Raw genomic sequence first — 16,854 nt, 5'->3', positions numbered from 1 at the left:
AGCCCAGCTTCAAAGACGAGGCCAGGGGAACAGCCCCCAGTGAGGTTCCTGCCCCTCGTGGGCGCCACTCCTGCAGGAGCAGCAGGCGGGCCCGCTTAGCCGCAGCCGCCCCACGTCTGGGCTGCCTTCCCTCCCTCCGGCCCCTGCTCACACCCTCATCCCAGCTGGGGGTGGCACGAGCCAGAGTAACAACGCCAGCTGAAGGAGCACCGTCCCCTGCCTCCGCGGCCGTCGGGGGGCGGGGGGCACGTTGCCATGCCCTCCCTAGAGCCCACCCCTGGGCTCCGGCTCAGCCCACCCTCTCACAGCTCGCCAGGCTTGCGGCGGGAGGCCCCAGGCGGATGTCAGGGCACAGGCAGGTGCGCGGGGCCACGGCAGGGACTTGGCGGTCGGCCGGGCCGAGGGCCAGGGACGGGGGTAGATTTGGAAGTCTGTTGCGGGGGGTACTTGATCTGAGAGGGGCCGCCTATGGCTTTCCAGTTAAAATCAGAGGGGTGCATACCTTTGCCAAATCACAAAGCCAAGGAAGGTGCGTGAGGTTTTCTTAGACACCAAGGACAGTCCTCGCATCTGGGCTGCAGTCTCAGGAGGCGCAGGGGGAAAGAAAAAGACTTTTTTTTTTTCTTTAAGATTTTATTTATTTGAGAGAGAGAGAGCGAGCACAGAGGGAGAGGGAAGGGAAGCAGGCTCACCGCTGAGCAGGGAACCCGACGGGGGCTCGATCCCAGGACCCTGGGATCACGACCTGAGGGCAGATGCTCCACCACTGAGCCACCCGGGTGCCCTGATTGTTTTATTATTATTATTTTAGCAGATGGGTACGGAGACCCTCCCCCAGGAACCCTGTGAGGTGAGGGGCAGCGGCTACACCCATGCCCACAGCAGCCCCATCCCTGCCCTGTGGTGCCCACGGCCCCGTGAGAAAGTCATAAGCAACAGGTCACAAACAATTCCTCGTTAGCGGACAAGCGCTCTGAGCGGGCGACGTACATCAGCCACAGGGCCTGGCCTGGGAAATCAGGGGAGGCTCCCCAGGGGAGGTGATATCTGAGGAGGGCCCTGTAGGGTGAATTTGAGTTTGTCTGCCTTCCCTGTTCGCTCAGGCTACCCCAAGCGAAGGGGAGGCCCCGTGGGGTCGGGGGAGTGCTGAATAGGAGGTTGGAGCATCGGAGGAACCGAAGGACCTTCCGAGTCCCCAGGTGGCTGGTGGCAAGGGAGGGCTCGGGCCACAGGCGACGTCTTGGGCACAATGCCAGGCGGGCTGGGTACCACAGAGTGGGCCCCGCTGTCCCCGTCCTGCAGGTGAGGCAAACGAGGATTGAGGTCACGTGGCTGTCGGAGCTGGGACTTCAGAGCTGCAGGCTGTCTGTCCTGCACGCCCAGCCCGCCCACCCCGGCCGCTCCTAGAAGGTGACTGTGGCTTTACTGCTGGTCCTTCCCCCTCATTCCTTAGCCCGGCAGGGGCCGGGGGCCAGACATCGCACCCCCAGCCCCTTCCCGTTGGGGACACGCCTGTGCCAGAGCAAGTGAGGGCTCTCTGGGCCTCAGTCTTCGCCTCCGTGACATGGAGACCGTAACCTCCACCCTGCCTGCAGGAGGTCTGGAGGAAGAGTGAAAGCTTTAAAAAAAAAAAGGCATTTTCAGAGGCCAGGCCTACACCCCACCTTTCTAGTTAGCAGTTTCCAAGCTGCTGCCCTGGCTGCCCGCGGGGCCCCCAGAGCCAAGGCTCAGGACACCCAGCTCGCTGTTTGTCCCACACGCAGGCCCCGGCCGCCCATGGTCTTCCTGCACCGCGGCTCCAGGCACGGACTCCTGCTGGTGACAAGTGGGCACTGAGGGCCGGGCGAGGCGCCCACGCGGCACGGGATGCGCAGAGGCCAGGGTACCTGCTGCTGGCCAGCCTGTGGGCTTCTCTGGGGCTTTGAAAGGAGCTGCCGTCGCTGGCCCCAGTGTGGGGGCTGAGTGCCGGAGCTCAGGGGGGTGCCCGCGAGCCCCGAGGAGTAGAGGCCCCAGGCCCCACCCTGCGTGAAAGGCAGGAGGAGGAGGACGTGGGTGCTGGCCAAGGCCGCAGGACGTGGCTCCTCCCTCGGCTCAAAGGGCCCCAGTGCAAGGACAGGACCCATTCCAGCCCCCAGAGGGTGCCCACTGCTTGGTCTCTCTCTCTCTTTCTCTCTTTTTTTTAAGATTTTATTTATTTATTCATGATGAGAGATGGAGAGAGAGGCAGATACACAGGCAGAGGGAGAAGCAGGCTCCGTGCAAGGAGCCGGATGTGGGACTCGATCCCAGGACCCCAGGGTCACGCCTTGGGCCCAGGGCAGATGCTTAGCCCCTGAGCCCCCCAGGGGCCCCGGGGTCAGTGTCTGGGAGGGAGCCCTCCTCCCGTGAGCGGCAGGGCCCGGCCTTCCCTGCCCGGGGAGGACGGCAGGCAGCAGCAGCGTGGGCAGCTGTCTCTGCGCCAGGCCCAGCGTGTGGCCCGACCCACTGGGGACGCAGCTGACGGGCTTGTCTGAGGCCGACTCTGGAGCCTGGTGGGAGCTTGTCGAGGAAGCGCCGTCTGCCCAGGGGACTCGGCACAGCCCGGCGGTCCCTGTGGTCTCTGCTGCGGCCACACCCAGGCTTGGGAACCAAAACATTCCACCCAGAAGGCAGAAGAAGGAGTCCTGGGCCTGTCCCGTGAGTCATCAGCAGGCATCGGCCATCGGGAGGCAGGCGGGGCCTGCGGGGCCTCGGGACCCCAAGGGCCGGGCTTCGGCGGTGTGGCCTGAGGGAGAGGGCTGAGCACGGAGGGGGCGGAGGCGCCCCGTGTTCGGGCCCCAGCCAGAGGGTGCCCTGGCCTCCGGGGACTCGTTCCAGATGAGAAACTGTGGGTGCCGCGCCCCCTGGGGCCCCAGACCACATCCTGGGCCTTGCCGGGCTGCGTCGTCAAGCCCGAGTACTTGCCGTCTCCCCCTTTAGACCGTCGGCTGGTTGAGGGCGGGGAGCGCCCGGCACCCCAGGCCCCAGCGTAGGTCTCTGCTGAGTGACGGAGTGTCCGGGTCCCGTCTGTCCGTCACCCTGGAGCTGGTGCGTCTGAAATGACCCCTCTTCATGACTTCTCGGGCTCCGAGCTCTTGACCTCTGCCCTGACCTTAAATTTTTTCTTTTTTTTTTTTTTTTTTTGGTTCCACCCGAGGTAGCATGCGGTGTTGTGTTAGCTTCAGGGGTGCACTCCAGTGATTCGGTGACCCCATGCTGGTGGACCTTGTTCTACAGTGACTCGTGTGCAGGCCTCCCAGGGGCCTCGGGTCCCGAGTCCCTCACTGACTAGCTGCCAAGTCATGTAGCATCTTGACTTCAGGTCCCTTTCCTGCAAAATGGCCAGACGACGAACGTGTCAATGAAGCACCTCCCTTGTTGATCCGGGGCGAGCACTCGTGGATGCTCAGTTAAGGACGGCCCCCAAGACCCCGGCCCCCAGGCATGTACAGTGTGCGCACTGGGCTCAGGCCCCCGTGGCAGGTGCCGTGTCCGGTCCCCAGTTTCTCCCTCTCAGCAGCGAGCGCCGCGTTTCACACGTTGCAGGTCAGAGGGTCCGTGGAAGGGGAGGGGGCAGGTGTCCTGGGGCCCTCACTTGTGGCGGCCGCCCCTCACTGTGGCTCCAGCTCTCAGGAGCCGCTGCAGGGGGCCTCTCGTCTTTGCTGCCTGTCACACCCCCAAGGACCGCGGGCTTCTGGGCCAAGGGCGTCCAGGCCCCCATCCGGCACTGGCCTGACTGGCTCATTCGACCCGGGTGGGGCCCCGGGAAATCAGAGGCGCCGTGTATGCCCCCACCCCCCCCACCCCCACCCCCAGCTTGCTGCTAACAGCGAGCTGGGGACCACCGAGCTCTTCCAAGGGCGTTGTTTGAAGGATGGCACTTTAATGGAATCCCTGCTTCTCCGGGCCCTTCTGGTGCTTCTATCTCAGTTACCGACTCCTGGTCCTAAGGGTAACACACGGTTATTGTAAAACTGCGAGGGGACGCATAGGGATGTCGAGGGCGTGAGCACCGTGCGTCGGGAGAACTCGGCTGACGCGTGGCGTGGGGTCTTCCTCCGTGGTTGCTCCTTGCCCTCCTGTCTCCTGTTCATTCCTCCCCAAAGAGAAGAGCCGCCCACCCAGCCCCAGCCCGTGTGTGCCGAGCCCCCGGGGGCTGCATTTGCTGTTCCAGGGTCTTGGAGGGCAGCAGCCGGGCTGTGGGGCCGTGGGGCTGTGGGGCTGTGGGGCTGCTGTGGGGCCGTGGGGCTGCTGTGGGGCCGTGGGGCTGCCGTGGGGCTGTGGGGCTGCTGTGGGGCCATGGGGCCGGTCTGGGCACTGCGTTCAGGGGCTGCCCGCGTGGCGCCAGGCCTCGGCTTTCCTCCTCTGAACGACGGGGATGATGAGGGGGCCCTGGTGTTTCGGACGCAGCTGGGGGCTCAGCAGTGAGGAAGTGGGTGGCAACACCCAGGAAAACTCCACGTATTTTTCTTTGGGGTTGAGACATGATTATCGTTACCCACCAGACAGCTCTCTTGGGGCCCAGGGCCCCTGACTTGGTGACTCAGCCCTAAGGCTAAGGGTTTCAGCCTCCCGTCCTAGTGCGTGTGTGCACGTGTGAGGACGCACACAGGTGTCGGTGACAGGAGCCGCGAGCGCCTTGTGGACGCACACGGCAGGTCTCTCTGCGACTCCCGGGGCTCTGGAAGTGGGAACGGCGCATGGGCCCCGCGACCCGCGGGAAGACCCGAGTAAACCAACGTGGAGTGGGCGCGTGTCCCCAGGGACGGTCCCGGAGCAGCACTGTCCGTTTCCCCCTGGTGTCTGCTGTGGTCTCGTCGGTGTGCAGGGCCCCCTCCCCGCCTCGCTCCCCACGGCGGCGCACCGCAGCACCTGCTCACACACGCAGCGTGTCCCTTGGGGGGTCTTCCCACGTCTCAGGGACACGGGAGCCATGGGAGCGGCCAGAAGGCTGGGAGAGGCCTGCACTGGTAGGAAGACAGAGGCTGAAGGAGCCCCCTGGGTCCTCAGCCCTCTACCCCGGCCTGCCCCACGGGGGCCCTTCATCCAGCCCCTGATCCGGGCGCAGGGCCTGTGAGGGAGCCGAGGCGGGCTGCCTTTAGAGGGGCGTGGGCCCTCACCTCCCTGAGACGGAGGGGATGTAGGCCTGGCGTGGTCCTGGCTTTCCTCGCCCCCCGCCCCTCAGGCCCCAACCCAGCACAGCCCCCTGGAGCACGGCCCCCGCCTGCCCTGGGCCCCCACGGCTTGTCTGACCACAGGTGGTTCCGTCTGGCTTCAAGGGCCCTCCCGTGATCAAGGGCCATCCCGCCAGCGCATATGCGTCTCCCCTGTTTCACAGTCTACCATGTTCCCACCGTGCTGTGGCTGTGGCCTGACGGTGCACCTGGCTCAGCACCTGACTCCCGCTGCTCCTGCAGCTCGGAGTGCTATCCCTTTCCCTCCCAGGAGTAATGGGGCTCAGTGTACCTCCTCCCTGACACGTGGATGTGCCTTCTCCTGCCCCTGCACCCTGTGCACTTGGCCTGTCCTTCCCTGGAGACGCTCACCTGTCCTAGTAAGGTGTGCTTCGTGTGGCCACGTAGGCAGAGCCGGGTCTGCTCGCCTAACCCCCAGCCGTACTGCATCCTCGCTGTGTGCATGCAGGTAGATTATTAGCCACTCTCCCCACCCACCCCCGGACACTCCCATTTCCTCAAGTAGGAGCTAAGAACATACCGTGAGTTAAGCTCAGTTTTTAGGAGGAGGCAAAAGATGAGTGCATGTCGAGCCTTAGCGTACGTTCTGGAATGCGGGGAGAGCTCAAGCAGCGGCTCTGCAAGGACTCGTGTCTGGCCCTCCTCTTGGTGTCTGCCTCCACAGGGCCCCCTGCAGCCTGGCCTGCTCCTTGATGGTGCCAGCGGCTGCCGGAGTCGAGTGTGCCTCGAACAGAACGCAGGCCTCAGCCCTGGACTTGGTGGGGGGAGCGTGGCGGGCCCGGTCAGGGTGATTTGGGGGACGCCCCCCTGCCCTCGCTTCCACAGCTGAGGTCCCCTTGGTTAAGCTGGACATAGGCTCCCAGGGAGAAGCTCACCAGCTGAGCTCCACCTCGCCCGCTGTTGCCAGGGGGGCCACCTCTGGCTGCACGGAGTCAGAGGGCTTCTTTGGGGTTTTTTTAAGATCTTATTTACTTATTCATGGGAGACATGGGGAGAGAGACAGAGACACAGGCAGAGGGAGAAGCAGACTCCATGCAGGGAGCCCAATGTGGGACTCAATCCCAGGACCCCGGGGTCACGGCCTGGGCAGAAGGCAGCTGCTCAGCTGCTGAGCCCCCCAGGTGTCCCCGAGGCTTCTTTCTGAGCTGCTCAGCCAGTGCCCAGGCCCTGGAGGAGACTGGTTGAAAGGGAATTTAGGGCAAATGCAGTGAAGCTCGGGCGCAGCTGGGAAAGGGGAGATGCCCTCCCTCCCAGTGACAGGCTGTGCGGGTTTTTCTCTTGCAGCCCGACGCCACTCGAGGGTGCGGCCCAAGGTCGCCGTCCTGAGCTACGCCTCCCCGACTGCAGCCACCAGCCGGCCGCCCCCCGAGACGGCGCTGACGCCGCTGACGGAGCAGGAAGGCGAGGCCTACCTGGAGAAGTGTGGCAGCGTCCGGCGGCACACGGTGGCCAACGCCCCCTCGGACATCCAGCTGCTGGCCATGGCCACCAGGATGCACCCGGGCCTGGGTGAGGAGCCTGGCGGCGACGACAAGTGCCTACTCCTGCCGCCCAGCTTCTCCCCGCCCCACCGACAGTGCTCCAGCGAGCCCAACATCACCGACAGCCCTGACCAGCTGGAGCAGGTGACCGGGGGCAGCCAGGAGGACACTGAGCTTAACTGTGCTTCCCTGAGCTGAGTGCCCACCTCCCGGTTCCCCGGGGCGGCCTGGCCACCCGTGTGAACACAGCTCCCGTCCCCGGGGCTCCTGAAGGGCCCCTCCCAGGGGTGCCGCTGCCTCTGCCTGCCTGGGGATCTGCCGTGCACAGGCCGGGCCCCGGTGGCCTGGAGGGACCCTGCTCGTGGACTTCTCCATTTTCCTGACTGTGACCACGTCTTTGCAGCCACGCAGGCCCAGACCCAGCTGCCTGCTGCTCACTCTCTGCTTGGCCGACTCCAGAGCCTCCTCTCTGGGCTCTCCCCCCAGAGGCGTCCGATGCTGCTCCCATCCCCTGGCGTGATGACAGCAGGGATGTGCTGGTGCCTGGAGTCCCCCTTTAGGTCCCCGTGGTGCAGGCTCCCGGTGAGAAGCGGGGCCTCGGCTTCTCAGGCCCCTGTCCTGAGCCGAGGGAAAGCAGGCGGCAGCCCCTGCCTAGCACGACTCCGAGAGTGCGCCTTCCTTGTTGTAGTCTCAGAACTACTGGGAAGAGTGGTCCCTCTGGTGGGTGAGGGGCATCCTCACCTGTATCCGGATCCTACATGCCGCCCCTAGCCTTTGGCCCTGGAGGGCCGCACGGCTGGAGAAACCCCCTCTCGGAGGAAGCCTCAGCGCTCCCCTCTCCGGCCTCCTCCCAAGCTGGGGAAACAACCCCCCCCCCCCCCCCCCGGTGGAGTAGCTGGTGCCTTCATTGCTCTCTCTTTTCAGAAACTGGTTGTTTTCCTGTCGTGGGTGTGGGACCAGCTGATGCCAACCAGTTAGTCTGTTCCTGGATTTGACTTGAATTTTTAAAATGTGCATTGTTTCAAAAAAAATTTTTTTGGTTTGCAAATATTTGCACGTAGGATCTTGCACTGCTCATTTCCAGGGGGGAGGTGTATCTGCACGTAGGATCTTGCACTGCTCATTTCCAGGGGGGAGGTGTATCGTCTTCAAAGTTGAACCTGAACAACCCTCGCCCCTCCCCGCCCAGGAGAGGAGCCTGCAAGTGGTTCGGGGTGCAGGGGAGCTGGGGTGGGTGGGGCTCATCAGCCGCAGAGCGCTAGACGCAGCTGGACCAGAATCCAGATTGGCCTCCCCTTGTGAGCGTCGTGGCCCATAGCACGGAGGTAGGAAGCCTCAGTTTGCCTCAAGAGTAGAGGGGCCTAGCAAGTGGAACGTCTTAGGGCAAGATGGGGGCGATGTGGGCAGGCCCCTTTTTTTTGGAGAAATGTTCATTGCCTGTGATTACAGAAGTGCCCAGAAGTGCCTGGAGTTTCTAACAAAATGCTGTCCGGGGCAGTGGGCTTTGGTGCTGCGCTGCGTCCTTAACACTGCCTTCTCTGGGTCCCGGCTTCTTATCCACCTGGAACCCCTGTTCTCTGTTTGCCTGTTGGCCCCGCTGACAGCAGCTCCAGAAAAAAAAAAAAAAGAACGAAAGAAAGAAAAGAAAAAAAAAAAGAAAAGAAGGATTTCCTGAATTTTTCTGGTACCTTCTGGGGGTCCCGCTGGTCTTTGGAAACTGTTAATGACCTCCCGGAGACGTGAGGCCACGTGGCTTCCAACATGGCAGGAGGTGGCCAGGAGGGGACGGGGACACTGAGCTGCCAGCAGGGGAAGAGGCCTTCGAGGCCTGTCTAAGCCTTGACGGCACATCCCTTCTGGGTGAAGATCTGGAATGTGACCGGGGTCGTGCTCTGGAGGGCTCGTAATTCGGAAAGTTTGTTGAAAGAGTTGTCTCGTTTTTCTTCTCCGGAGAGCGTGGGGAAGAGAGATGTCCGAAGGAGGCCCTCTGAGAAGTTCCAACAAAAATGATCCCTGTGCGGGTGTTGGACAAAGTCCACGGACTGACCGATGTGACGATCCGTTTGCCCGATGGTGTCTGTCCTCACTGGTGACACTTAGCACTTGGGACTAGTGTCTGGGGGTCCGGGCCAAGGTGTTAGCCACGCTCGGGTTGCCTTTCTCAGTTCACAACATTCACGACGACAGATGTGCTTTTAAATGCCTTGTCCCTACGCTGGCCGCCCCCTGAGCAGGACAGCGGCCGTCGGTTAAGTGCGTGAGCGCCAGCCCCGGCCCGTGTCCTCACGTGCTGATGGCCGTTAGCCACTTTACAGCTTCACCTGGACGCCCGTCCTGATAGTGCACAGCGGGCGTCTCAGACCCTGCTCGGAAGATTCTGTGGGATGTTTAGGGGCCGGTGAGCCGTCGGGGCCGTTTGCGATGGCGATGGCTGTGGCGTCTGCGACCGCCTCTTCTCCGACCTTTATGAGATGCAGCGGGGATCTCCTGGCGGCTGCGTTTTAATGCCAGGAAGCGATCTCGGCTCCGAGCTCTGAGTGAGCTCACAGCCCAAAAGCCTTCCCGTGTTGCCTGTTTCCAAAATAGATTCAATAAACAGCGTGTTGTGCACGTCATCCCGTCCCCATGCTGTGTGGCAGGCGCCGCGGTCCCCTGGCTCTTCGTGCGTCCTGGCCTCACGCTCTCCGGGCCGCCTCTTCCTGCCTCCGCGTCTCTTTTCCTGTTGCCTCCGCTCCAGGATCGGGCGGTCTTACCTCAGCCAGTGTCCCCTGGGATCTGCTTGCCACCCTCAGCTGGATGGGCCAGACATTTCCTGGACTGGCAGCCCGTCTGCCGAGCTTGGCAACCACCGAGCGAAGTCTGGGAAGGCCAGGCCTCGTCTACCAGCGGCGTGGGCTGCCCCCGGGGGGCTTGACCCAGGTGGGCCCCACCGCGGATGCTCGCGGGTTTTTTTTTTTTTTAATTTTATGTATTTATTCATGAGAGAGAGAGAGAGAGAGAGGCAAGACAGGCAGAGGGAGAAGCAGGCTCCGTGCAGGGAGCCCGACGTGGGACTCGATCCTGGGACCCCAGGGTCACGCCCTGGGCTGGAGGCGGCGCTAAACCGCTGCCCCCCCCCCCCCCCCCCCCCGGGCATCCCGGGCTCTCTGCATACACACGCCTCCGACTGCGTCTGGCAGAGGGGAGCCCGTAGCCTCGTGCTGTGTCTTCCGAGGAGGCCGCAGCAGGGCTGGCCCGAGCTGGAAGCTCCGGGGCGCCACGGGGAGCCGGGACCCCAGCTGACTGGCCACCGGGGGACGCAGAGCGGCCCCGACGTCTGCGCTGAGGCTCCAGGGGCTGCCAGGCGCCAAAGGGCCGTGGCTCGGGGCCTTCCCGTCGCTCGTGGGCCGCGCATCCCGGCTCCGAGCATGAGCGGAGCTGCCGGCGCTGTGGGCCGCCCGGGTGCTGGGGACGCGGGGCCCGGGAGCCACCCGCTGGGGGAGGCGGGCCGTCGGCCAACACCCGGGGAGTCAAGCGCAACACGCGGGGCTGCGGTGAGGCGCGGGCTCAGCCTTAGTCGCCGCTGCGCCCTGTCCCCGCCGCCACGAGGGGCCGCGCGCCGCACCGGCCTCGAGCAGCGGAAACCGAGGGTTCTGGAGGCCGAGGTCTGACGCGGGCCCCGCGGGGCTGAGCTCAGGGTGTCGGTTGCGCCGGCTGCAGCTCGCGGAGGCCGTTCCCGCCCCTTTGCCAGCTTCCGAGGCCGCCTGGGGCCACCTCCTCCAGCGTCAAAGCCGCCAACCCCCTCGCATCGCGCGCCCTGGCCCACCCACGTCTCCCTCTCCCTCCTTAAGGCCCCGGGATTCCAGCGGGCGCCCCGACGGCGCAGCGCCCTCTCCCAGGGCCGGGGGCGTCCTCGGCCGACAGGACGGCAGCCCGCGCGGGGTGTGCAGGGGCCCCGCCGCCAGGAGGCTGCAGGTGGCCTGCGGGTGCGGGTCCCCGCGTGCCCCCCCGGACTCCCGCGCCCGCCGCGTCTCCTGCTCCATCCTCCTCGGCCTTCTAATCGCACGAGGTGGTCAGGCTCCCGCCCGGCCTCCTGCCACCGGGTACCCCCGGCCTTGTCCCCACTTCCATCTCTCCCAGGGGCGTCCCCCGCAGACATTCCTGAAACGGACTTCAAAGGTCTCCCAGGCTTCGGGGACAATCCACACCCCGGAGCGTGACCCCAGGGCCCTTTCCAGGCGTGCGGCCCAGTGCCTCCCCGTGCACAGGCGGCAGACTGGACGGTTCCTGCCCGGAGCCGCCCCCACACCCCCACCTCGTCCCTGCTGCCCCGTCTCCCTGGGGGCCCTGCCCACCGCCGAGAGCTGGAGGTCGGCGGCCGAGGAGCTAATGGGATGGTGGTCGCGGGTCTGATGGCCCCTCTTCCCTCCCACATATTTGTACAACGACCTGCACCCCCTTTCCTTGCTCCGCAGGCAGAGGCCTTCCCCATGCCGCTCTCTAACCATGTTGCAGGCAAGGCTGCCAGGCCCAGTGACCTGGGAACACCAGTGGGGGCCGGGCCCCCACCGCACCCGGCGGCCCCTTCCCTTGCTGCAGCTGCCAGCAGCGGCCAGTCCCTGTAGGCCACAACCCCTGCCATAGGCCGCTGCTGCCTTCCTGGCCTGTCCCCCGTAGGTGGTGAGAGATGCCTTCAGGGGTGGAACCTGTGCCGTTGTGGGCCCGGGGCCATCTCGTCGAGGAAGTTCTCCTGCGGGGCTGTTCTGGCCCGAACCCAGAGGACAGGCCCGTGCAGGGGAGCTGCAGCCACGGCCCCTGGTGTGCTCTGGTGTGCCCCGCGCTGCACAGGCCCTCGCAGCCGTCGTGCAAGCAGGTGCCTCGCCCCTGGTGCAGAAGGCTTGGGCCCTTTTACCCCATGTGCGGGCATCATCCTTCCTCTATTCCACGAGGTGTCCTGCTTGGAGGAGGATGAGGAGCAGGACAACGAAACCAGGGGCATATCCTCCTCAGCCGGCCCCACACGGAGCTGGTTTCAGGGTTTCCAGAGAATGGAGAAACAGCGCTGCCTCTCTTTGCTCTTCTCCAGCCACTTTTTTTTTTTTTTTTTTTTTTTAGATTTTATTTATTTATTCATGAGAAACACAGAGAGGGAGGCAGAGACACAGGCAGAGAGAGAAGCAGGCTCCATGCAGGGAGCCCGACGCGGGACTCAATCCCAGAACCCCGGGATCACGCCCTGAGCCAGAGGCAGGGGTTCAACTGCTGAGCCACCCAGGCACCTCCTAGCCACTTCTAAAAAAAAAAAAAAAAAAAAAAACACCTTATGGGGGAGGGAGTGGTGGTGGTGGTGAGCACCACCAGACTGAGGACAGTCTGCTGTCCCTGAATAGCCAATTTCCTACGCAGAAAAGATTTCAGTGGGTCTTTTTCTTTAAAAATTGATGTTTAAATTTGGGTTTAAAAATAGTATTTTAATGAGTTTAATAATCAGCAGTCATTTAATGAATAATTCAGTTAATAACAGTCTTTAGAATCAATATTCAATTTAAGATACAAATTTAAAAGCCTTTCTTAGGCTTTTTAAGGTCAACTTACACATTTTATTATTCTATTTATAAGTCTAGCAGATTTCTAGCATTAACGTTGGAGGAGCTTTTGAATAATGCTTGGTCTTATTTACAAGCTTAGCTCAGCACTTCAAACACTTTTAAATACATTTATAAATTTAATATTTCGTTTCTAAGTACTTCAGTTTTTCTGACAGCGTATAAAATCTTCCCCTGAGCGTAACTTCTTCGTGAAGCTAATAAATTAAACTTGTAAATAAGGGAGACTTTACATGTCTTTACACTCTACTTCAGCTTGGAGGACACCATAAAAAAAAAAAAATCACAAGCCTTAATTAATTACTCAATTATATATCTTAAAATGGAATTATAAAACTGTCACCAAACAGGGCCTTATTCTCCTAAATGTCACGTGTCTAAAATACCAACTACATGCATAGATTCCTCCCGAATAGAGAAGTCTCAGTGCCCTAGTGGGATCCTTTTAAATCTTCCTACACTTGCGTCTAAGTCTTCCTGGCGTGTTGGTTGTAAGCCGCTGTCTCTCAGCTTCGAGCCTTTTCCGTAGTTTGAGATGCTGGGGCTGGAGGTAGGCCCGTGCCCTCAGGTCTGCTTTGCGGGCTGCGTCCCTGCTGGGCTCTGGCTGGGGCGCGGGGGGAGGGCTGTGTCCTTGCCTTGGTCCACACCTGGGGCAGGACAGGTGGGTCCAGGGGCAGCGGCGGGGACGTGCTTGCAGCTTTTCCTCACTCGCACACAGCCTCGGGCCCTCCTCCAGCCCTGTCGGCCGCACCACCCCCAGCTCGGCCTTTCGTGGGCCATCTCCCAAGGGTGGTACTTGCTTCCTGCACTGGGCACCTGGGGGACTCCTTTGTGTCTCCTCTTGGCCATCGGACTCGTCCAGTACCCGATGAACGGTTCTGTATGTTAAACTCCCTGTTGGACGGTAGGTGTGGACTTTTGCCTCCTGACTGGACCCTGGCTGATAAACCATCGACCCTCTTGGTTCACCCAGGGTACTCAGAAATTTCCTGTGGGGATGCACCCCAGAGCCGGGACACGCACGGCGATCCTCCTCACCCTGACCTTAGGGCATCAGAACATCTTTTCAAGTAACTGTGGTGACTGTTCCTCACATCCTTGAATTTACTGGAGAAGCACATTTGACTTCTGTCAGAATCCGCAGAGAGCTGGGTGCTGTTTAGGATTGCTTACTCCGTAACTTCATAACCTAAGACAAGCGAGCTCGCAGGCAGCCGTCTTACCCAATTGCCTAGATCTCCGGTTTCCCTTCAGAACTATGCCGCCCTCGCCGAGTCACACGTCACATTGGTTCTTATTTTCCGTGGTCCTTCGGCCTAAGTCTGGGCCTCTGAGAAGAATCCCAACCACTGTAAATATAGGCTTCTAAATTCTAGCATGTTCTCGGGGCCACATAACTTTGAACAAATGCCTAAACTTCAGCCTGATATCAATTAAGTATCTCAGATAGCTTTGTCTAGGGGCCAACTTTTTAAAAATATATATTTTTTATTTATTTTTGAAAGAGAGAGAGAAAAAAAGCATGAGCCGGTGGACAGTGGGGGAGGAGCAGAGGGAGAGGGACAAGCAGACTCCACACTAAGTACGGAGACCGACTCGGGGCTCGATCCCATGACCCTGACATCATGAGCCGAAACCAAGAGCTGGACGCTTAACCAACTGAGCCAGCCAGGTGCCCCTGGGGGCCAACTTCAAAGGTCACTCCTCTCCCTCGTTGAGTGATGTAGGATCAGGTGAGTTGCCTTCCGACGGGGACTTTTGGGGCCCACCCACTTTAAGGCAGTTTTGAGAAGGGCTCCAAAAATGGAGGTAGTGTAACCCTTCTGCTTCGGGCCAGAGGGGAATGGCTTGTATCAGATTAATCTTCCTGCCAAAATAATGATAAAAGTCGGACACAACATATAGGGCAACTGTTTGAAGGAACTGAAGAGCACCCGGTGCAGGTCTGGACGGCTGTGATCCCTGAGAGGGGTGAGATGTACAGTCATCCTGATTTTCCCCAAAGGCCTTTGCCTAAATCACGGGTGGGGTGGGGTGGGTGGGGTGGGGTGGGGCGGGGTAGGAGGAGTGGGTGGTGGCAGAAAGCTGCGGTCCCACTAGGCCGAGGTCAGAGGTGAAGGCTGCCAGAGGAGCTGGAACTCAAAGGAAGAGTGATGGAAAGAACCGAATGAGAAGTCTGCGTACGTATTTCCCCCGAGTCGCTGGCTGACTCCTCGGCTGAGAACTGCAGAGAACGGCGGCTGGGGGGCTCAAGAGCTGAACAGATTTCAGCTGCTGCGTAATGCCAAGGAGCCAGAGTCTGAGGCTCTCGGGAGGTCAGGGGCGGGGGGCGGGGGGGAAGCTTTGGCAAGCCTCCTGGGCTTTTGGTTGAGACCCCAGAAAGGCCAACCCAGCAGCAAGATGCAGACTCAAGCACAACGTTAGCAGTACTTACATTAAACGTAAATGGGCTAAACACTCCAGTGAAAAGACAAAGATGGTCACATCAGATTAAGAAATAACACTATGCTGTTTACAAGAGATACAACTTTAAATATTGGGACACAGATTGAAAATTAAAAAGGTGGGGGCGCCTGGGTGGCTCAGTCCCTTAAGTATCTGCCTTCAGCTCAGGTCGTGATCCCGGGGTCCCAGGATGGAGCCACACATCTACTGGGCTCCCTGCTCCACGGGGAGTCTGCGCCTCCCTCTACCCCTCATCCTGCTTGTGCTCTGTCACGCACTCTTTCTCTCTCATATGAATAAAATCTTAAAAAAAAAAAAAAGGTAAAAAGGTGGAAAAACATATAATGTGTAAACACCAGCAAAAGAAATTTGCTGTTGCTCATTTAGAGCCATGCATATTTCATAAGGATAAAAGGTCTATTCGAAAGGAAGATAGAGGGGATCCCTGGGGGGCTCAGCGGTTTGGTGCCTGCCTTCAGCCCAGGGCATGTTGCTGGAGTCCCGGGATCGAGTCCCATGTCGGGCTCCCTGCATGGAGCCTGCTTCTCCCTCTGCCTGTGTCTGTCTGTCTCTCTCTCTCTGTGTGTCTCTCATGAATAAATAAATAAAATCTTTAAAAAAAAAAGGAAGATAGAAATTACGATACATAAATTATCACTTACTGGTCATCAGCTATGTGCCAAGCACCACCCCGAGTATTTCATTCATTGTGCTGCGTGGTCATCTGAGTGCTTTTGTGAAGTGAACTGTGTCATCCCCCTTTAGACAGGGAAATTGAAGCTCAGAGAAAAATCGAACAATTTGCCTAAGGTCACACAACTAAGAAAATGATAGGGAGGACTCAAAGCTGGTTCTGTCTGACGTCTTGCCAATGAGCTTTAATCACAGCTTTGGGGCCTGTGGTGTGTGCGTTGGTGAAGCGGTTGGAGAGGGCCCCTGAGGGCACAAAAGGAGGACATTCTGTGGCCGCTGCTGGGACTCTGGACTGGAAACCCTAAGATCGTGTGTCTGCCTCCCACGTACTCACTTCCGTGTAAATGCTCTGCTCTTCCCGCGGAGTGCAGAGACCTCCCAGTTAGTGGACGCCGCGGCCCGGTGCTTTTGAGTTTCTCCGTCTAAACGCTCAGGACTGTTGTCAAGCTCAGGGGTCACGGAACCAGTCCCGATCCGGTCGCCTCACCGGGCTCCAGCCCTGGCTCGGTGAAGTCCTTCCTTCGGAAATAATGCACGGGCCCGCAGTTCTCAGGAGGGGCTCAGCTGCTGCAGACTGTGGGGTGAGGGGGAGCCGGAGCCCAGCCCCCGGAGAGTCCCTCCCAGGCCCCCCAGCCCTGGCCTTCGCCTAGAACACCTGGAGGCGGCGGCTCCTGCAGAGGGGCCGGGGGGGCCCCCAGAGGGAGCGGGCGGCCGGGCTCATCAGCGGGCTGCAGGCTGGGCGGAGGCTGGGCCCACCGTGGAGCGGCCCGGACCTGGGCGGTCGGGACCTGGGCGGTCGGGCCGTAGCCCTCGCGGCCCTTGAGCTCCCCGGGGCGCCCTCTCTCGACTCTTGTCGCCAACCGCCACTCTCGCCCCGGGCAGCAACAGGACTGCGGAGGAAGCCTGCGGAGGAGGCGGGCCGACCCCGGGCCCTGCGGTGCGGAGCGGGGCTGTGCGGGATGGGGCTGTGCGGGGCGGGGCTGTGCGGGGCGGGGCGGGGCGGAGCGGGGCGGGGCGGGGCGGAGCGGGGCGGGGCTGTGCGGGGCGGGGCGGGGCTGTGCGGGGCGGGGCTGTGTGGGGCGGGGCTGTGCGGGGCGGGGCGGAGCGGGGCGGGGCGGAGCGGGGCGGGGCTGTGCGGGGCGGGGCGGGGCTGTGCGGGGCGGGGCGGGGCTGTGCGGGGCGGGGCGGGGCGGAGCGGGGCGGGGCGGGGCTGTGCGGGACGGGGCTGTGTGGGGCGGGGCTGTGCGGGGCGGGGCGGAGCGGGGCGGGGCGGGGCGGGGCGGGGCTGTGCGGGGCGGGGCGGGGCGGGGCGGGGCTGTGCGGGGCGGGGCGGAGCGGGGCTGCGCGGGGCGGGGGGGCGGGGCTGCGCGGGGCGGGGCGGAGCGGGGCTGTGCGGGGCGGGGCGTTGGGGGGGGCGGGGCGTTGGGGGGGGGCGGA

The 16,854-nt window shown here is 61.7% G+C and overlaps 1 protein-coding gene and 1 long non-coding RNA gene across 14 annotated transcripts in view; one reads left to right on the top strand and one right to left on the bottom strand.

Annotated features, from left to right (window-relative positions):
* Window positions 1-9,309, top strand: part of PRR5L (proline rich 5 like) — a 142,474-nt gene extending 133,165 nt beyond the window's left edge. For all 13 annotated transcript variants that reach the window (XM_049096276.1, XM_049096275.1, XM_025452489.3 and 10 more), the window contains one exon: window positions 6,498-9,309. In XM_049096276.1, the coding sequence (XP_048952233.1) occupies window positions 6,498-6,892 (395 nt within the window). In that variant the 3' untranslated portion in view covers window positions 6,893-9,309. The remainder of the gene's footprint in view (window positions 1-6,497) is intronic.
* Window positions 9,310-15,575: 6,266 nt separating this feature from the next.
* Window positions 15,576-16,342, bottom strand: LOC112663494 (uncharacterized). The gene is made up of 2 exons (XR_003139295.3): window positions 16,073-16,342; window positions 15,576-15,936 (listed from the first exon to the last, which is right to left on the bottom strand). It is a non-coding gene; the product is annotated as an uncharacterized LOC112663494 (long non-coding RNA).
* Window positions 16,343-16,854: the final 512 nt, after the last annotated feature.

This window comes from Canis lupus, chromosome 18, assembly GCF_003254725.2.
Source record: "Canis lupus dingo isolate Sandy chromosome 18, ASM325472v2, whole genome shotgun sequence".
NCBI lineage: Eukaryota > Metazoa > Chordata > Mammalia > Carnivora > Canidae > Canis > Canis lupus.
The sequence above is the reverse complement of the archived record's forward strand: the minus strand, read 5'-3'. Positions and strand labels throughout refer to the sequence as shown.